The sequence below is a fragment of the Salvelinus fontinalis genome, chromosome 10 (genome assembly GCF_029448725.1).
Source record: "Salvelinus fontinalis isolate EN_2023a chromosome 10, ASM2944872v1, whole genome shotgun sequence".
Taxonomy (NCBI): Eukaryota; Metazoa; Chordata; class Actinopteri; order Salmoniformes; family Salmonidae; genus Salvelinus; species Salvelinus fontinalis.
Window position 1 is genome coordinate 47,182,077 of NC_074674.1, and position 22,534 is coordinate 47,204,610.

General features: G+C 41.2%; 1 protein-coding gene across 1 annotated transcript; it reads right to left on the reverse strand.

Moving 5' to 3' along the window:
• Positions 1-1,981: 1,981 nt before the first annotated feature.
• Positions 1,982-18,975, reverse strand: LOC129864213 (B-cell receptor CD22-like). Its single transcript, XM_055936917.1, has 12 exons — positions 18,909-18,975; positions 9,910-9,987; positions 8,969-9,286; positions 8,647-8,856; positions 7,585-8,464; positions 6,530-6,805; positions 6,110-6,373; positions 5,738-6,001; positions 5,430-5,520; positions 5,288-5,342; positions 4,939-5,194; positions 1,982-4,645 (listed from the first exon to the last, which is right to left on the reverse strand). Exons 5-11 carry the CDS (start codon positions 8,021-8,023, stop codon positions 4,940-4,942), a joined length of 1,644 nt encoding a protein of 547 aa, XP_055792892.1. The 5' UTR covers positions 8,024-8,464; positions 8,647-8,856; positions 8,969-9,286; positions 9,910-9,987; positions 18,909-18,975; the 3' UTR covers positions 1,982-4,645; position 4,939.
• Between the last annotated feature and the right edge of the window lie 3,559 nt (positions 18,976-22,534).

Sequence of the window (22,534 nt, forward strand, 5' to 3'; positions counted from 1 at the left end):
ATACGGACAGTTAGACACTGTCTGTGTGTGTGTGTGTGTGTGTGTGTGTGTGTGTGTGTGTGTGTGTGTGTGTGTGTGTGTGTGTGTGTGTGTGTGTGTGTGTGTGTGTGTGGGTGTGGGTGGTAATGAACAGTGCTTGGTGTTGATCTATGACAGTTTGTCTCCTGACAGTAATGTAGTAGGTCTGACTAGCCTTTAGCCTAGACACTCATTGGCTACGTATTTCAATGGCGCCATCATGTGTCCAATAGGCAGAAATACAAGAAATAATATCAAATTGGAAATAGCCATGAATCAATGTATTAATAATTCATTAATGTATGTATTGTCCATTTTTTTTATTATTTACAAATGATGCTGATATGATGTTTATCCTGTATTGACACTGAGCCACACTGTAAAAACTGCAAATGTAAAAATCTTTAATGTATCTAAATATGTAATAATGATTTTTTAAATAATCTAACAAGCAATATCATGACACTGAACAATACGGTATTACGTAATATAAAATGTGGAATAATGTCTGACAGCAATACAAAGTAAATCATCATTAAACACATCAGGAGCAACGTGGTCCGGGACTCCTGAGTGGCGCTGTGGTCTAAGGCACTGCATCACAGTTACTAGCTGTGCCACTAGAGATCCTTCGCCTCTCCCGAGTCCGTACGGGAGTTGCAGCGATGAGACAAGATTGTAACTACCAATTGGAAAGCATGAAATTGGGGGGTAAAAGTATTTTTTTTTTTGTCTGTGCATGGATAACAGGCTACATTAGACGATATATGGATAACAGGTTACATTAGACAATATATGTATAACAGGCTACATTAGACTATATATGGATAACAGGCTACATTAGACTATATATAGATAACAGGCTACATTAGACTATATATGGATAACATGCTACATTAGACTATATTTTGACAACAGGATATTTTATTGTGTGTATACATACAGTATATAGTGTATAATATGTACTTTAATATCAGGTTTTAAAAGTGAGATGTTCATTGGACAGTTACTTTAAGGACCTGCTTCTGTTATTCTATTAAACCTTCTCTCCAACTGCTTCTTATCCTTTGTGCTTTTTGTCCCTTCCTGCCTCCCGTCCAGGACTAGAACATCATGTAGTCCATGCATCTGTTCAACAACGTCATTTACTGACACTCCCTGTGGGTGTGGCCTAACAGAAGGGACACACATATTTACCCCCACTGCCCCTACCCCTAGCTCTATCCCAAAACACTGCTGTTGCTGTCAGGGACGTAAAAGGTATCTCTCCATGGGATCTCCACTCTCCCCTCCACCCCTAGGCCCTCTCTGTTCCCAAAGAGAGAGAACCTACCTGGGAAGGTTGGTCAACAGTTAGGGGGTCAAGAGCCATGTTGGAGACCATAGCACTCATTCTATGTGACATCACATTCTCACTTAACAATGATGTAATGTATTCTCTAACTACTATTTGGACAAAATGGTGGACTGTTGTTCTTCTATCAGGCAATAATCTCACTGCCTGGTCTGAACTTGTTAACTGTGAGATGTATTATTATCAATCATCAACATTCCAGAATGTTCCATCTCTCAGTGTTCTGGAATGGAATGCCCTTGCTGACTGAATTACCCTCCACACTCCAAACATCCATGTTATGTCATATTGTGTCTGTGTGTTTTAAAAATGACAATAAGTAATATTTGATGTAACTGGTTGTGTGTCTAGGTGCTGGACATTTCTCCTTCTGAAAGTGTCTGTGTATATTTTGTACAGACATGATGATGATGATGATGATGATAAAGGTGAATAAACCACTATTGCTATACAAACTAATGTAAATGTCTTATTTGTAATTACTGTATGTACTGTAAAGTACAAGAGTTGTGATTTTGAAAGCGTTCCATTTTCTCTCCACTGTTATAACAAGGTAAAAACAATGACAATGAAGTTAATTTTTAAAAGTTTATTTAAAAGAATGTCACAACACAGTTTACAAAAACAAACATTTGATAAAAGCATTAAGAAACGGTGCATCAAGCAGAACTCTTTCCTGGACGTTGAAGCAAAAGTCTCCCAAGTTTGATGATTGTTTCAGAAACACATAAAATATATATAATTATATACAATGCATTGGGAAAGTATTCAGACCCCTTGACTTTAAAAAAAATGTAGTTACGTTACAGCCTTATTTTAAAATAGATTAAATACAAATATACCATTCTATTCCCATAATGACAAAACAAAAACAGGTTTTTAGAAAGGTCTGCAGACATTTTGCTTTGAGACTCGATATTGAAATCAGCTGCATCCTGTTTCAATGAATCATCCTTTAGATGCTTCTACAACTTGATTGGAGTTCACCTGTGGTAAATTCAATTGATTGGACATGATTTGGAAAGGAACACACCCATCTATATAGGGTCCCACAGTTGACAGTGCACGTCAGAGCAAAAATCATGAGGTCGAAGGATTTGTCTCTAGAACTCCGAGACAGGATTGTGATGAGGCACTGATCTGGGGAAGGGTACCAAAACATTTCTGCATTTTTGAAGGTCCAAGAACACAGTGGCCTCCATCAATCTTAAATAGAAGAAGTTTGGAACCACCAAGACTCTTCCTAGAGCTGGCCCCAGAAGAGCCTTGGTCAGCGAGGTGACCAAGAACCCGATGGTCACTCTGACAGAGCTCCAGAGTTCCTCTTTGGAGATGGGAGAGCCTTCGAAAAGGACAGCCATCTCTGCAGCACTCCACCAATCAGGCCTTTATGATAGAGTGGCCAGACGGAAGCCACTCCTCAGTAAATGGCACATGAAAGCCTGCTTGGAGTTTGCCAAAAGGCACCTAAAGACTCTCAGACCATGAGAAACAAGATTATCTGGTCTGATGAAACCAAGATTGAACTCTTTGGCCTGAATGCCAAGCATCACGTCTGGAGGAAACCTGGCACCATCCCAAAGGTGAAGCATGGCAGTGGCAGCATCATGCTGTGGGGATGTTTTTCAGCGGCAGGGACTGGGAGACTAGCCAGGATCGAGGGAAAGATGAACGGAGCAGATGAACCGAGATCATTGATAAAAACCAGCTCCAAAGGGCTCAGGACCTCAGACTGGGGCGAAGGTTCAACCTTCCAATAGGACAAGGACCCTAAGCACACAGCCAAGACAACGCAGGAGTGGCTTCGGGAGAAATCTCGATGTCCTTGAGTGGCCCAGCCAGAGCCCGGACATGAACATGATCGGACATCTCTGGAGAGACCTGAAAATATGTGTGCAGCGACTCTCCCCATCCAACGTGACCAAGCTTGAGAGAATCTGCAGATAAGAATGGGAGAAACTCCCCAAATACTGGTGTGTCAAGCTTGTAGCGTCACACCCAAGAAGACTCGAGGCTGTAATCGCTACCAAAGGTGCTTCGACAAAGTACTGATTAAAGGGTCTGAATATTTATGTAAATTTGATATTGCAGTTTTTTGTTTTTATACATTCGCAAAATTTCTAAAACCCTTTTTTGCTTTATCATTATTGGGTTTTGTGTGGAGATTGATGAGGAAAGAAAACAATTTCATCAAATTTCATCAATCAAGTTTGAAACATCACCAATTGTGGAAAAAGTCAAGAGGTCTGAATACCTTCCGAATGCACTGTAACAACTGCAACTCAAGGTTGCCTAGGTCAGAAATACAATATTTTTCAACTTAAAAATATATTTTCAAAATGTTAAGGTCCTTTTCTTATTCATCATTGTTTCAAAGTCATAACTGACCCTAGATCAGAACTCCTACTCTAAGTGTGAATACAGTAGTCCTGTGGCTCCATTGGTACAGCATGACGCATTGGTTCAATTCCTGCTGGGACTTCACATACAACAAATGTATTCAAACATGACTGTAATGACAGTGAATTTGGATAAAAGTGTCTACTAGATGGCATATATTACTATATACTATTATAAACTGGGTAGTTTGGGTCCTGGATGCTGATTGGCTGAAACAGAATTTCAGAAGTCTATACTGTATATCAGACAATATACCACGGGTATGACGTAAAAATAATTGTTTACTGTTCTATTTATGTTGTTAACCAATTTAAATGCCATGATAAACTCAAGCAATAAGGCCAGAGGAGGTGTGGTATATGGCCAATATACTACCGTTAAGGGATGTTCTTATGCACAACGCGGAGTGCTTTGATGCAGCCGTGGTATATTGGCCACATACCACAAACCCCGAGGTGCATTATTTTAAACTGGTTACCAATGTACTTAGACCAGTAAATACAAATTTAAATACCCATGGTATACGGTCTGGTATACCACGCCTTTCAGCTAATCAGCATTCAAGGCTCAAACCACCCAGTTTATTATGGTCAATATTCCACACCTCCACAGGCCTTCTGTCACTTAGTTTAAATATACAGGTCAAGATATACAAGGTTTTTGTCAAACTTGTTGTGTTCAGGTCTTCTTCTTTCTGGGTTTGTTGTGTTCAGGTCTTCTTCTTTCTGGGGATGTTGTGTTCAGGTCTTCTTGGTTCTGGGTTTGTTGTGTTCAGGTCTTCTTGGTTCTGGGTTTGTTGTGTTCAGGTCTTCTTGGTTCTGGGTTTGTTGACTGTACTGTAGAGAACAGAGGAGTCCTCCTCAGCTGCTTGTGCTGCTGAAGAGAGAGAAACAGAAATGAAACAAAGACAGCATCCCAAATGGTGGGACGCTATAGGGCTCTGTCTAAAGTAGTGCACTAAATAGGGAATAGGGTGCCATTTGGAACATGTGATGATGGTTCCTCAAAACCATCATCACATCACTCCCTCATTATAGACATGTTATAGTAACTGTCCTGAGATGTCCATTGTTGGGTTCATAGTTTGGGTTCATAGTGGTCACTAAGGGTCAACTGGTTTGCTTATTGATGACATCTCCTACAATAAACTGCAGCATATGAATGACCTTAATGCAGAATATTCTCTCCGGGTGGCAGCACTGGGAGGTTGAATTTCAGAGCAGCGTACTGGACATCCTCATCCTCTTTCTGGGGCTGAGGCAGCTGGACGGTGGAGTACAGAGGCACTTCCTGGTTTTTGGAGCGAGAGAAGTGGACGCTGGCGTAGTGAACATCATCCTGGTCGTCTGTGGCCGCTGTCTGTGCTGCAGTAGGGATCATGGCCATGTCTGAGATGTTGTCATTACCTGGACTAGAGTCTCCCTGATGGAGAGAGAGGACAGACAAATGAGGAGTGGAGTGTCCCACTAAGCATAGACAGTCATCACAGTCATCTTCTGATTCCAACAGACTCACCTGTCCATGGTCTGCTATGACTCTTGTGACAGAGGGGGATTTGGAGGCCTTCTTCCTGTTTTATGAATGAATGAATGAATGAGTGAATGGATTAATTAATTCATTCATCTTAAGTGAAATACTAAACAACAGAAAAACTCACCTGAAACACATGAGTCCAGAGAGACAGAGGATGAGAACCAGAACAACCACTGTGATTCGTACAGCTGCAGGAACAGCTGAGGTCTGTTTCCCTAAAATAAAGTATAGAATTTGAGTACACAGCATGTTCTAATGAACTGAATATTATTATAATAATGAAATAGAATATCAGTATAATATTTGTTAATACTTGAGGATTTTATAACCCTACCTGTAGTTATAAACAAAAGTGTAATAATCCAAAGTATAATTATTAAGATATATCTTGAAAAGTAATTTTCTATTGAGGTATTAAAGATGAAACTTTACCTGCTACAATGATCATCAGAGCTGTAGAGTTCATAGATCCTCTTCCATTCTGGGCCTCACAGTAATATTCTCCTCTGTCCTCAGAGATGATGTTAGTGATGCTGTAACTCTGTCCTGATGCTTTTGCTGAGGTTACGTTCTTCTTGTACCAGGTGTATTTGTCCACAGGTGGGTTGGCATCACTGCTGCAGGTCAGAGTCACTGAACTGCCCTCCACTATTTCACCAGAGGGACTGACTGATACTGAGGTGTTCTTTGGACCATCTGGTGGACAATATGTAACAACAGTGTATTAAATAGTGTTTTTCTTGTGATTGAAATATGAATTTAAATGTGATCCTCTGATCAAAAGACAAGTTTAGGTGTATTTACACTGAACGTCCACAGACGCAGAAGAAGAGTTGAGACGTCCATATTTATTCTCTGCCTCACAGTAGTATTCTCCTCTGTCCTCAGAGATGATGTTAGTGATGCTGTAACTCTGTCCTGATGCTTTTGCTGAGGTTACGTTCTTCTTGTACCAGGTGTATTTGTCCACAGGTGGGTTGGCATCACTGCTGCAGGTCAGAGTCACTGAACTGCCCTCCACTATTTCACCAGAGGGACTGACTGACACTGAGGTGTTCCTTGGAGCGTCTGGTAAAGGAGAATTCGTCAGAGGATTATAAAGGTGCAATTACAACCTCACATGACATATATCAAAATATGTGAAGCCAGACTATCAAAAATAAGAATCCACTTACACAAAACATGAACAGGAACACATGTGACACTGAGCTGTACTTTACTCACATTTCACATCAATGTTGATTGACTCAGACCTCTCTGTTTTAATCCCAGTCCAGGCCTCACAGTAGTACTCTCCAGTGTCAGATGACTGGATATGGTTGAAGACAAGATGTGGTCCTGTGTTCACATAGTATAACTGATAGTGACCTCCATTCTTCTTGTACCAGGTGTATTTGTCCACAGGTGGGTTGGCATCACTGCTGCAGGTCAGAGTCACTGAACTGCCCTCCACTATTTCACCAGAGGGACTGACTGACACTGAGGTGTTCCTTGGACCATCTGGTGTTGAAGATGACAGAAAAAATAACAACTCATATAACATGTAAGACACCAAGAGATTATGTAAATTAGTATAGATTAGTATATTATACTGACATGTAGGACCATGTATTACAGAGATGATGTAAATTAGTATAGATTAGTATATTACACTGACATGTAGAACCATGTATTACAGAGATGATGTAAATTAGTATAGATTAGTATATTACACTGACATGTAGAACCATGTATTACAGAGATGATGTAAATTAGTATAGATTACTATATTACACTGACATGTAGAACCATGTAATACAGAGATGATGTAAATTAGTATAGATTAGTATGTTACACTGACATGTAGAACCATGTAATACAGAGATGATGTAAATTAGTATAGATTAGTATATTACACTGACATGTAGAACCATTTATTACAGGGATGATGTAAATTAGTATAGATTAGTGTGTTACACTGACTTGTAGAACCATGTAATACAGAGATGATGTAAATTAGTATAGATTAGTATGTTACACTGACATGTAGAACCATGTATTACAGAGATGATGTAAATTAGTATAGATTAGTATATTACACTGACATGTAGAACCATGTATTACAGAGATGATGTAAATTAGTATAGATTAGTATATTACACTGACATGTAGAACCATGTATTACAGAGATGATGTAAATTAATATAGATTAGTATATTACACTGACTTGTAGAACCATGTATTAGAGAGATGATATCAATGACTTTCACTGTAGACATATCAACACCCCATGTACTCACATCTGACAGTGAGAGTCTCTTCTGGAGAGAGGATTCTCTCTAAGCCTTTTACAGCACAGGAGTAGTTCCCTGCATCCTCACTGCTGACTGGGTCTAGGATCAGGCTGTTATAACTGATGACTGGGTCTAGGATCAGACTGTTATAACTGGTGACTGGGTCTAGGATCAGGCTGTTATAACTGGTGACTGGGTCTAGGATCAGGCTGTTATAACTGGTGACTGGGTCTAGGATCAGGCTGTTATAACTGGTGACTGGGTCTAGGATCAGGCTGTTATAACTGGTGACTGGGTCTAGGATCAGACTGTTATAACTGGTGATTGGGTTGTTTAGACGTTGTCCGTTCTTGTACCAGATGTAGGTGGGGTTGAGAGCGACTGTACAATGGGTTCTACATCTCAGTGTGACTCTCTCCCCCTCAGACACAGACGTAGGATCCATCTCCAACAGGATATCTAAGAGGAAACATCAGTCATATTTGACTCCAGACAGACTTGTCATGTGATTAGACTTGTCCTATTACAGTACTAACTGTAGGTGGACTATTATCTGTGACAGTCAACATCACACCAGGAAGGCCAGAAAATCTCCCCTCATCTGTTGTTGTTAATCTGAATTTGTATTCAGCAGAGTCCTTCTCTGTCAGGTGTGTTATTGTCATGGTGTGGTGGTTCTCTGTGTTTCTATTGTACTCCACACGACCTGCATACTCTGGATATGAACTGAGATCTACAGGGTGTTTCTGTGTAAACCAGAATGAACCTTGTTCTATGTAACTAGTGGGATGAGTGTAAGAGCAGGATATGTCCACTTTGGAGCCCTTCAAGACACAGATTCTCCTCTTGGTGTAAGTCACTCTCCAGCAGTTGTGACCCTGAGCACCTGAAACATAAAGAGGCTCTCTGTTAATAGTTTTAACTTTTCATGTCTTGTTTCTTTAGGTGCAAAGTAAAGAAGTAAACTGTTCATTTCAAGTCGTTTCAGTAAAAATCATAACCATTTGAGCTGTTGGTTTTGCTAGAGTGAAACACTGAGTTTTAATCAACACTTTTTCTCCCACTCACACACTGCAGGAGAGCGGAGATCCTCATGGCCTTTTACAGCACAGGAGAAGCTGTCTACATAGTTACTGGAGACTGGGTCTTTGTATTGGGGGGAGGTGCTCTCATCTAGATGTTGTCCATTCTTGTACCAGATGTATGTGGGGTTACCAGTCAGAGTACAGGTGGTTTTACATGTCAGTTTGTTGTCATATATCCTCTCCACCTTTAGATCTGAAGGGAGAGGATATGAAACAATAATGGAGGAAGTCTGTCAGTCACCACCATTTCACTGTTCTCATAGAACATGTAATAAATGACTTGTACTCTACTATTTATTCAGTACCTGTGAGACTGAGAGGGAATCCATATGAATATGTCCATTCTGAATACTGGTTTGTTTTATATCTGAAGTAATATGTTGTTATGTCTCTCTGTCTCAGGTCTGTGATTTTCTGGATGCAGTCCTTCTCTGTAGTTCCATGGTACTCCACACGACCTTCATAATTAGGGTCCCTTCTCAGATCATAAGGCTTACCATTCAACCGTTTGTTATACCAGACTATCTCTGTGACTTGGGTCACACTGGGAATAGGACAGCGCATGTCCACTGATGACCCCTTTAAGGTACAGACACTCATCACAGTATTTTGTCCCAGAACACCTGAAACACAGTGTCACAGGACTCAACCATGAGAGAACTTCATTTGTGACGTCAAGACTATAAAAAAACAGAAAATACAATATTACATTAAAATGCATGTAAACATGTGTAGCTGTACTATACTATACTGTACTACTATACTGTAGGACCCATCTACTCAAATGTACATTCCCTTATATCATTCTAGTATTCATTTCAATATACATCATGGAAGTAAAAAGCACTGGTTGCCAGGGTTGGGGTCAATCCCATTTAAATTCCAGTCAATTCAGAAAATAAACCAAATTCCAATTCCACATTTTCTAAATGTTCCTAATTGAAAAGCATTGGAAATAATTGGAATTGGAATTTCAGTCTACTTCCTGAATTGAGTGGAATTGAGATGGAATTGACCCCAACTCTGCTGGTGGTTGACAACATTCTTATTCTGCTACTGCTGCTGATGTGCAGAAGTGTGAATGGAAACCAGAGATAAGCATCACTCAGTGAGGTGTGAAGTATGACTATTTAATGGTGGAGACACCTAACAGAACACACAAGCTTAACATTGCAATAGTTATGCTTTTAGAAATGTCTTTAGATTGATATACAGGTCAACTAAAACATTATGAATGAGATCATACCTGCTACAGACCAGAGAAAGACCACCAACACACTTCCTGCTGTTCTCAAGGCCATTGTTGCATCTCCCACCCTGCAGTCTTAGAAACACAAACAACAACTCACTCTATAGCTGGTGAATAACTCCACCTGATACATTGAAATAGAAACTGTAAATGGGGTACAGGGCCTCATTACTGAAAATGAACCAGGCTCATATTGTGTTGTGTTGTATTGTGCTGTATGGTTGTCTATGTGAATACTGTGTGGTGAAATCCTGCACGGAGCCTTCACCGTGCGCTGCCACTTTAAGAGCGCATGAGCAGTAAGGAAGGAGAAAATAAAAGAGAGCTCGTTCAGCTCTTGGGTGGCGCGACAGTTTGATTGTGTGTGCTATGCTGCAGAGGTTTTGTTTGTTTTCAGCGTATGTAGTTTATAACGTATTTAACGCAATCATCGGTGTGATGGCTCTACTGCTTGGTTGTTTTCGTTTGGGACCGCGCTGGTTATGGATCGCATGGATTAGTAGCAACATTGTTGCGAAACTTTAACCTACAAACCAACAAACCATCGGACAGTCAGACAGTAACGCCTGAAGACCACAGCTAAGATCTCTCTTGTTCCCTTTCTCTCTTTCTCTTCCCTCCATCATTCCAGTGCTTTACCCTGAAACAGACTCTATTTTCCTAATGCACTTCCCAGTGAAGTTCATTGGAGCTGGACTATTATTGCCCTGCCAGAAGTATTTGGGTGGACATTTTAGTTAAAAGGTAGATTGCTTTAAAGTGTGTGTAATTATTATTATTTGAACTGTGTTGATGTGGGGTGTACTAAGGATATGTGGCCGAGAAGATTGTGGACATTTTTAAGGCCTTTGTGTATATGAACACCCCACATTCATACCCTCTGCACTCCTCCACTGGAAGAGAATACAAATTACTGCAAATCCTCTGTTGATGACTGGGTTCTTTCTTGTATGAAGGTGCTGTTTATTTGCTCTGCCATTATTTTTATTGTATGAGGTATGCTTGGTGGGGTTACCAAGAATTGTGGAAGGACTGTGCTGTGGGTTTTATAGGGTGTATATTCTCTTTTCTCTCAGAAGAGGCAGTCTCTTCTGCTGATGTGTGTGGGTCTGGTAGTGGTACTCTCTCTGTTCTACTCTTTTCCTTTCGGCATGGTTAATACCTGCCTGGCGCCCGAACAAAATCTTTTTTTACCCCTCTCTAATAAATACCACTACAACTGTCTGTAAGTCTACTGCACTATGTATGTAATGTGTGTGATGTGTTGCATGTCTGTCTACATCTGTCTATTTAAGATGACATGTTGTATGATTCAATAATAAATTCCTAATGGATACAATAAAGTAATCACCATCATCATTATAAACAACAACACTAACTTATTGAACAGATGTGTAGAACTGTAAACACATATTTCTACATTGATTGTTCTGAAGCTGTTTCATTCTCAGAACCCCAAATATAGGAGGATAAATGTTCAATCCTCTACGGTCCGTCAAGCTGTACAGCAGCCTAAAGACTGACCACCAGGTTCAATGATAGCTCCTATCCCAAGCTGTGAGGATAAACAGCAAGTCACACACACACACACCATCTGTAGGGACGGCCCATAAGTCCCATGGAGTCTGTATCAAAGTCTAGAGAGCTGGTTGTTATGGATGTAGAAAAGTTAAAACACACATCCTACACAGTGGACTAGTACATGTCTGTTCAGTGGACTAGTACATGTCTGTTCAGTGGACTAGTACATGTCTGTTCAGTGGACTAGTACATGTCTGTTCAACCCTTCAGTCTGGTCCTGAAGGGCCGTCAGCTAAATCAACTGTTTCACTCACATCAGAAGTGTGTAAAAGTGGTACTGAAGGTTCCAGTGTTCTAGACTAGAGTTCTCCCTACTGGCATCAACATTACTGCAGTGTTCTGGACTAGAGTTCTCCCTACTGGCATCTCAACATTACTGCACCATCCTAATAATAATGTCCTCAATGTTGGACTAATAACATTACAAACTGACAATACATCAGATATAATGGTGAAACACAACACTGTCTACTTGACTAAGTCACATTTAATCACACAAACACTGATGTCTGTAGTATTACAACATGTCACTATCATATTATGTTACACTGTTGACCCTTGTGTACAGTACTGGTAGTAGCATTAGTTAGCAGAGACATCACCATCATCACCACGGCCTGCTGTATTGACTGCTGCTGTCCATATACTGTATAGTCTAATGTAGCCTGTTATTAATATATAGTCTAATGTAGCCTGTTATCCATATATAGTCTAATGTAGCCTGTTATTAATTTATAGTCTAATGTAGCCTGTTATCCATATAGTCTAGTGTAGCCTGTTATCCATATATAGTCTAATGTAGCCTGTTATCCATATAGTCTAGTGTAGCCTGTTATCCATATGTAGTGTAATGTGGCGTGCTATCCATATGTAATGTAGCGTGCTATCCATATGTAGTCTAATGTAGCCTGATATCATATATAGTCTATTGTAGACTTATCCATTTCTAGTCTAATATAGCCTGTTGTCCATATATAGTCTAATGTAGCATGTTATCCATATATAGTCTAATATAGCCTGTTATCCATATATAGTCTAATGTAGCCTGTTATCCATATATAGTCTAATGTAGCCTGTTATCCATATATAGTCTAATGTAGCCTGTTATCCATATATAGTCTAATGTAGCATGTTATCCATATATAGTCTAATGTAGCCTGTTATCCATATATAGTCTAATGTAGCATGTTATCCATATATAGTCTAATGTAGCCTGTTATCCATATATAGTCTAATGTAGCATGTTATCCATATATAGTCTAATGTAGCCTGTTATCCATATATAGTCTAATGTAGCATGTTGTCCATATATAGTCTAATGTAGCATGTTGTTCATATACTATTCTGTGAATATAAAGTGTTAATGAAGTACATACAGTATAATGTTCATATAAAGAACTCTGATATGGTTCAGGCTGTAGAGGTCTATGGATGACAGGAAGGTGATGCTGAGTCAGTTGATCTAAACCAACAACACTTACTGGCAGTGCAGAGAAACAGGAACAGGCCCGACCCCCGTGATCTGCATGAAGAGGAGGCGGAGAAGGAGAGGCCAGCGAGCGGGCTGCCTTCTGAGGATTCGTAGGCAATCGAATAAACCTCCACTTCCCTCAATTCTGCTAGCAAACATGCAATCGTTGGACAATGAAATGGACGAGTTACGGGGAAGATTAAACTACCAACTGGATATTTAAAACTGTAACATCTTATGCTTCACGGAGTCGTGGCTGAATGACGACAATATCAACATACAGCTGGCTGGTTATACGATGTACCGGCAGGATAAAACAGGAGCATCAGTGAAGAAAAGGGGCGGCGGACTATGTATTTTTGTAAATAACAGCTGGTGCACTTTATCTAAGGAATTCTCGGGCTATTCTTCGCCTGAGTTTGAGTATATCATGATAAGATGTAGGCCACACTACCTACCAAGAGAGTTCTCATCTGTATTCTTCATAACTGTTTACATACCACCTCAGACAGAGGTTGGCACTAAGACAGCATTGAATGAGCTGTATTCCACCATAAGCAAACAAGAAAACGCTCCTAGGCGGCACTCCTCGTAGTTGGGGACTTTAACAAAAGGAAACTTAAATCAGTTTTACCAAATTTCTATCAGCATGTTAAATGTGCAACCAGAGGGAAAATAACTCTGGACCACATATACTCCACACACAGAGACGCATACAAAGCTCTCCCTCGCCCTCCATTTGGCAAATCGGACCATAATTCCATCCTCCTGATTCCTGCTTACAAGGAAAAATTAAATCAGGAACGACCAGTGACTAGATCAATAAAAAAGTTGTCAGATGAAGCAGATGCTAAGCTACAGGACTGTTTTGCTAGCACAGACTGGATTATGTTCCGGGATTCCTCCAATGGCATTGAGGAGTACACCACATCTGCCATTGGCTTCATCAATTAGTGTATCGATGACGTCGTCCCCACAGTGACCGTACGTACCCCAACCAGAAGCCATGGATTACAGGCAGCATACACTCTGAGCTAAAGGCTAAAGCTGCCGCTTTTAGGGAATGGGACTCTATCCCGGAAGCTTATAAGAACTCCCGCTATGCCATCCGACGAACCATCAAACAGGCAAAGCTTCAATACAGGACTTAGATCGAGTCGTACTACACCGGCTCCGACACTCGCAGCATGTGGCAGGGCTTGCAAACCATTACAGAATGCAAAGGGAAGCACAGCTGAGAGCTGCTCAGTTACACAAGCCTACCAGAGAGCTAAATAACTTCTATGCTCGCTTCGAGGCAAGTAATACTGAAACATGCATGAAAGCATCAGCTGTTCCGGACGATTGTGTGATCACGCTCTCCGTAGCCGATGTGAGAAAAACCTTTAAACAGGTCAACATTCACAAGGCCCCAGGGCCAGACGGATTACCAGGACGTGTACTCCGAGCATGCGCTGACCAACTGGCAAGTGTCTTCACTGACAATTTCAACCTCTCCCTGTCCGAGTCTAATACCAACATGTTTTAAGCAGACCACCATGTGCCTGTGCCCAAGAACACTAAGGTAACCTGCCTAAATGACTACCGACCCGTAACACTCACGTCTGTAGCCATTAAGTGCTTTGAAAGTCTGGTCATGGCTCACATCAATACCATCATCCCAGGAACACCTATGTGAGAATGCTATTAGTTGACTACAGCTCAGCTTTCAACACCATAGTGCCCTCAAAGATCATCAATAAGCTAAGGACCCTGGGACTTAACACCTCCCTCTGCAACTGGATCCTGGACTTTCTGACGGGCCGCCCCCCAGGTGGTAAGGGTGGGTAACAACACATCCGCCACGCTGATCCTCATCAAAGGGGCCCCTCGGGTGCAATCTGAGCCCCCTCCTGTACTCCCTGTTCACTTATGACTGCACGGCCAGGTACGACTCCAACACCATCATTCAATTTGCCGATGACACAACAATGGTAGGCCTGATTACCGACAACAACGAGACAGCGTATAGGGAGGAGGTCAGATACCTGGCAGTGTGGTGCCAGGACAACAACCCCTCCCTCAACGTGATTAAGACAATTGAGATGATTGTGGACTACAGGAAAAAGAGGACCGAGCACACCCCCATTCTCATCGACAGGGCTCCAGTGGAACAGGTTGAGAGCTGCAAGTTCCTTGGTGTCCACATCATCAACAAACTAACATGGTCCAAACACACCAAGACAGTCGTGAAGCGGGCACGACAAAACCTATTCCCCCTCAGGAGACTGAAAAGATTTGGCATGGGTCCTCAGATTCTCAAAAGGTTCTACAGCTGCATCACAGAGAGCATCCTGACTGGTTGCATCACTGCCTGGTATGGCAACTATTCGGCCTCCGAACGCAAGGCACTACAGATTGTAGTGCGAACAACCCAGTACATCACTGGGACCAAGCTTCCTGCCATCCAGGACCTCTATACCAGGTAGTGGCAGAGGAAGGCCCTAGAAATTGTCAACGACTCCAGCCACCCTAGTCATAGACTGTTCTCTCTGCTACCGCACGGCAAGCGGTACTGGAGCGCCAAGTCTAGGTCCAAGAGGCTTCTTAACAGCTTCTACCCCCAAGCCATAAGACTCCTGAACATCAAGTCAAATGGCTACCCAGACTATTTGCATTACCCCCCCCCCCCTCCCCCTCTCCACACCACTGCCACTCTCTGTTGTCATCTAAGCATAGTCACTTTAATAACTCTACCTACATGTTCATACTAACTCAGCTAACCAGTGCCCCCGCACATTGACTGTGTACCGGCACCCCCCTGTATATATTGTTATTTTTTACTGTTGCTCTTTAATTACTTGTTACTTTTATCTCATTCTTATCTGTACTTTTTTGAAACTGAACTGTTGGTTAGGGGCTTGTAAGTAAGAATTTCACTGTAAGGTCTACTACACCTGTTGTATTCGGCGCATGTGACTAATAACGTTTGATTTGATTTGTAAGTGAGTACTGTGGTTGAAGAATTTAAAAGTAGCCTAGTCAGGATGTTAAGACATTGACATGCATTAACAGTATGTCAGAAAAGGGTTGTATTTCTTATTATTCTAAGGAGTGGGCCCATATTTTTTTAATAATTAAAATCTGACCCGTTACCATCACTCCTCGTCATCTGCATCAAAGTGCTGATGAAGGTTCCAGTGTTCTAGACTAGAACTCTCCAGCTACTGGCATCTCAACATTACTGCAGTGTTCTAGACTAGAGCTCTCCCTACTGGCATCTCAACATTACTGCAGTGTTCTAGACTAGAGTTCTCCCTACTGGCATCTCAACATTACTGCAGTGTTCTAGACTAGAGTTCTCCCTACTGGCATCTCAACATTACTGCAGTGTTCTAGACTAGAGTTCTCCCAACTGGCATCTCAACATTACTGCAGTGTTCTACACTAGAGCTCCAGCTACTGGCATCTCAACATTACTGCAGTGTTCTAGACTAGAGCTCTCTCTACTGGCATCTCAACATTACTGCAGTGTTCTAGACTAGAGTTCTCCCAACTGGCATCTCAACATTACTGCAGTGTTCTAGACTAGAGCTCTCCCTACTGGCATCTCAACATTACTGCAGTGTTCTAGACTAGAGGTCTCCCTACTGGCATCTCAACATTACTGCAGTGTTCTAGACTAGAGTTCTCCCTACTGGCATCTCAACATTACTGCAGTCTTCTAGACTAGAGCTCTCTCTACTGGCATCTCAACATTACTGCAGCCTCCAGTCCTCATATGATGTCCTCATTCATTTGGGCTATAAAATTATTAAAATGAATGGTTAGTGTTCCTTCATTCCAGCCATTGCAATGAGTACATCCTCCTATGTATCCACTCACCAGCCTCCTCTGTTGTACAGTACTGGTAGTAGCTTTATCTAGCAGAGGCATCAATGAACATCACCATAGCCTGCTGTATTGACTGTGTAGTCTATTGTAGCCTGCCGACCATAAATAATGCAATTTATAAGACTCAATTTACAGTTGTGTGCATATATGTTACATACGGGTGGTCCCACGAACAAAACCTATTACGTTGCTGGTGCCATGTTCTACCAACTGAGCTACAGAGGACAATTTTCTGTATACCCAAATGTGTATATACAGATTTCTGATATGATTCAGGAGGCCTGTTAGAGGACAGACAGGAAAGCAGAACAGGATATTGACAGCCAGTGTGTGCATCTAAACCAACAAAACCACAACCCGCCATCACCATGTCTCATGTTAATACTACTCCTAAACACAACCCACCATCACTGTCTCATGTTAATACTACTCCTAAACACAACCCACCATCACTGTGTCTCATGTTAATACTACTCCTAAACACAACCTATCATCACTGTCTCATGTTAATACTACTCCTAAACACAACCTATCATCACTGTCTCATGTTAATACTACTCCTAAACACAACCCATCATCACTGTGTCTCATGTTAATACTACTCCTAAACACAACCCACCATCACTGTGTCTCATGTTAATACTACTCCTAAACACAACCCATCATCACTGTGTCTCATGTTAATACTACTCCTAAACACAACCCACCATCACTGTGTCTCATGTTAATACTACTCCTAAACACAACCCACCATCACTGTGTCTCATGTTAATACTACTCCTAAACACAACCCACCATAACTGTGTCTCATGTTAATACTACTCCTAAACACAACCCACCATCACTGTGTCTCATGTTAATACTACTCCTAAACACAACCCACCATCACTGTGTCTCATGTTAATACTACTCCTAAACACAACCCGCCATCACTGTGTCTCATGTTAATACTACTCCTAAACACATCCCACCATCACTGTGTCTCATGTTAATACTACTCCTAAACACAACCCGCCATCACTGTGTCTCATGTTAATACTACTCCTAAACACAACCCACCATCACTGTGTCTCATGTTAATACTACTCCTAAAGCTCTTATGAAGCATCCATTCAATGACTCTTACTCACTGTCACTCTTACTTTAAGGCCATTTTCAAAATGTCTACTCCTAAACACAACCCACCATCACTGTGTCTAATGTTAATACTACTCCTAGAGCTCTTAGGAAGCATCCACTCAATCACTCTTTCTCCTACTTTCACACTTACTTTAGGCCATTTTCAAGTCTCCCCAACAATCTATTGGTTTCAGAGCCTCAAAATAGCATGTATAGTCTTATACTTGAAACCACGTCATTGAACTCATGTAAGTTTAAGAGGAAACTAGCTACTTTAAAATGGAGACAGCCCTCAATATCGCTGCCCATGCAGTCACAGAAGTCAGCATTTTTCTGCACTTAAGAATAGATTTAAAATATTAACCCAAAGTACATGAAACACCATCCAGATATCTTACAAAGAGATTCACATGCAATGCGTAATTCATTCACACTCTAATTCTGTATGTAGGTCTACATTATGTATGTCTAGGTTAACAGACAAACAAACTCTATGTAGGTCTACATTATGTATGTCTAGGTTAACAGACAAACAAACTCTATGTAGGTCTACATTATATACGTCTAGGCTAACAGACAAACAAAACAGCAATATAAAAACATTGTCATGCCCAACAAAAGTTTGAATTGTCATGCCAGGCAGAAGTTTGAATTGTCATGCCAGGCAGAAGTTTGAATTGTCATGCCAGGCAGAAATTTGAATTGTCATGCCAGGCAGAAGTTTGAATTGTCATGCCAGGCAGAAGTTTGAATTGTCATGCCAGGCAGAAGTTTGAATTGTCATGCCAGGCAGAAGTTTGAATTGTCATGCCAGGCAGAAGTTTGAATTGTCATGCCAGGCAGAGGTTTGAATTGTCAGGCCAGGCAGAGGTTTGAATTGTCATGCCAGACAGAAGTTTTATGACTAGAAACAGATAATAATGAAAAGATAGACATCATCAAGCGTACTTACAGCGTGAGGAAAGCGAGGAGAGAGAGGGGAGGTGAGCTTACTGTCCAAGCAGAGAATGAAACAGAAGGATATGAGTTCTGTGGTTGACAACAACTAGATGTACTGAGGGGCTGAAAGGTGCTGCTGAGCTGGCTTCCTGTCTTCATGATGCCTCTTCCTGGCAACCAGCATGTCGGTGAAGGGCTTTAAGAAAGGTGTGAACATCTTCATGAGGAGAGAGAGGGACTTTACAAGAAATGTCTGTCTTATATGTCATAAACTACTTGTATTTCTTCTTTGGTGGCTACAATATGGAGCGTGGATAGATGGTTCATTCCCCAAAGATGTTGCTAAATCTGTATTTGGTTTGTCTAAGACTGTCATACATAGCCTTTCTGAATAATGACACTACATTTAATAATGATACTCTATCTGTTAAACTGTATTTTATTATGAATTAATACAACTGACTGACATAATAAAACAGTAAGTCATTTGTACACTCAGCTCCCCCACATGCTGAGAGGATACAGACAGATTATCATTTTACATTGATGCTCTCAAACAGTCATTCTGTGCTCCTCATATTGTCACTTTAGTCAACTTCAATTGTATTAGTCCACTGAACATACATGTATTAGTCCACTGAACATACATGTATTAGTCCACTGAACATACATGTATTGGTCCACTGAACATACATGTATTAGTCCACTGAACATACATGTATTAGTCCACTGAACATACATGTATTAGTCCACTGAACATACATGTATTGGTCCACTGAACATACATGTATTGGTCCACTGAACATACATGTATTAGTCCACTGAACATACATGTATTAGTCCACTGAACATACATGTATTAGTCCACTGAACAGACATGTATTAGTCCACTGAACATACATGTATTAGTCCACTGAACAGACATGTATTAGTCCACTGAACAGACATGTACTAGTCCACTGAACAGACATGTATTAGTCCACTGAACAGACATGTACTAGTCCACTGAACAGACATGCATTAGTCCACTGAACAGACATGTATTAGTCCACTGAACATACATGTATTAGTCCACTGAACAGACATGTACTAGTCCACTGAGCAGACATGTATTAGTCCACTGAACAGACATGTATTAGTCCACTGAACAGACATGTATTAGTCCACTGAACAGACATGTATTAGTCCACTGAACAGACATGTATTAGTCCACTGAGCAGACATGTATTAGTCCACTGAACAGACATGTATTAGTCCACTGAGCAGACATGTACTAGTCCACTGAACATACATGTACTAGTCCACTGAACATACATGTATTGGTCCACTGAACATACATGTATTAGTCCACTGAACATACATGTATTAGTCCACTGAGCAGACATGTATTAGTCCACTGAGCAGACATGTACTAGTCCACTGAACAGACATGTACTAGTCCACTGAACATACATGTACTAGTCCACTGAACATACATGTATTAGTCCACTGAACATACATGTACTAGTCCACTGAACATACATGTATTGGTCCACTGAACATACGTGTACATCATACATTCACTGAACTGAATGTATGGGCCTTGTTCCAATATCCACAGCAGCACACTACTTGTTTCTTTTAAGGTGGTCTGGTGTGGACGTTAGAACACCCCATTGACACTGGGGGCGTTCCAGGCTTACTACATTACGGTCAAAATGTGTGCAGCAACCAATGGTTATGTGCCACATCATCGATTGCGCAGTCGGGAATCACAGTTTAACCTATATCTTAAACACAAATACTTTTCCAGGCATTGTGAGATCTAGCAGGTGACTGTAAAATAGTCTGCCTGGAACAGGCCCTGTATTCAAATGCAATTAAATTCTAAAACAGCTCAGGCCGAGGGAGAGGGGGAAGGAAATCAGAGGTGCACTCCTCTTCACTTTGATTGACACTTCACACACTCTTTCTATATGTCCAGTGTTCTGTCTGGGATCTGTGGTCTGTGCCAGAGGACTACAAATGGGGTGACACACCCCCAAGCATCCTGTTCCCTTTTAAAGTAGGGACACAGTCCCTCATCCTCTTCCTTAATCTTCATCATTCTCCTCCCTCTCTACTATCCAGTCACTGCGTGGTGGTCAGGGTTGCCATGGTTTCCTGTCTCTTCCTCTCTGGTCAGGCTTGTGTTTGAAGCGACACTTGTCACCATAGAAACAGGCGGTGGTCCTCCAGAAGAAACACTCGTCACCATTGATGGGAGCCATCCTCCTGGTCCTGGGAGAGAGAGAGACAAACAGTATGAAAACACAAACACCTGCATTCTAATGATGATGTAATTTCCATGTTTCACAGCTCAGGCCGAGGGAGATGGGGAAGGAAATCAGAGGTGCACTCCTCTTCACTTTGATTGACACCTCACACACTCATACTGTGTGTCCAGTATTCTGTCTGTGCTGTGTGTCAGAGGACTACAAAAGTGGTGACACCACCCAACACCCCCATTCCATCCAAGCTTCCTGTTCCCTTTTAACTTCTCTAGGGTAGGGGGCAGCATTTTCACCTTTGGATGAAAAGCATACCCAAATTCAACTGCCAGCTACTCATCCCCAGAAGATAAGATATGCATATTATTAGTAGAGTTGGATAGAAAACACTGAAGTTTCTAAAAATGTTTGAATCATGTCTGTGAGTTTAACAGAACTCATTCAACAGGCGAAACCCCGTGGACAAACCATTCAGATGTATTTTATTTTTGGGGGTCACTCTCTTTTCAATTAGCTTTCATTGGGAAACCAGATTTCTAAGCAAACTGCTTGCAGTTCCTACGGCTTCCACTGGATGTCAACAGTCCTGAGAAATTGGTTGAGTTCATTCCTTTGTGTAATGAAGAAATACGGCCATCTTGAAGTCGAGTCACTCCAGGTGTCCTGGACATGCGCTTCAATCAAACAGAAGGCATGCTACATTTGGTTTTAATCCTGTATTGAACACAGATCATCACCTCTTCAATTTTATCGATTATTAACGTTAAAAAATACCTAATGTTGTGTTACAAAAGTAGTTTGACATTTTTTGGCAAAGTATCTTTCATGTGTGATTAAATGAAAGTTTGATTTTATAGTAATTTTCATAGTAAATCATTTGAATATGGCGCTCTGCATTTTCTCAGGCTTTTTGCCAAGTGAGACAGTAGCGTCTTGCCTAAACTCATATTCTTGGATATAAATATGAACTTGACCTAACAAAACATACATGTATTGTATAACATGAAGTCCTATGAGTGTCATCTGATGAAGATCATCAAAGGTTAGTGATAAATTTTATCTCTATTTCTGCTTTTTGTTACTGCTCTCTTTGGCTGGAAAAATGGATGTCTTTTTCTGTGACTTGGCTCATACCTAACATAATCGTTTGGTGTGCTTTCGTCGTAAAACCTTTTTGAAATCGGACACTTTGCCTGGATTTACAACAAGTGTAGCTTTAAAATGGTGTAAAATACTTGTATGTTTGAGGAATTTAAATTATGGGATTTCTGTTTTGAATTTGGCGCCCTGCAGTTTCACTGGCTGTTGACGAGGTGGGACGCTACCGCCCCACATACCCTAGAGAAGTTAAGGTAGGTTCTGGGTGTTCAGTGTGGTCAGGGTTGCTATG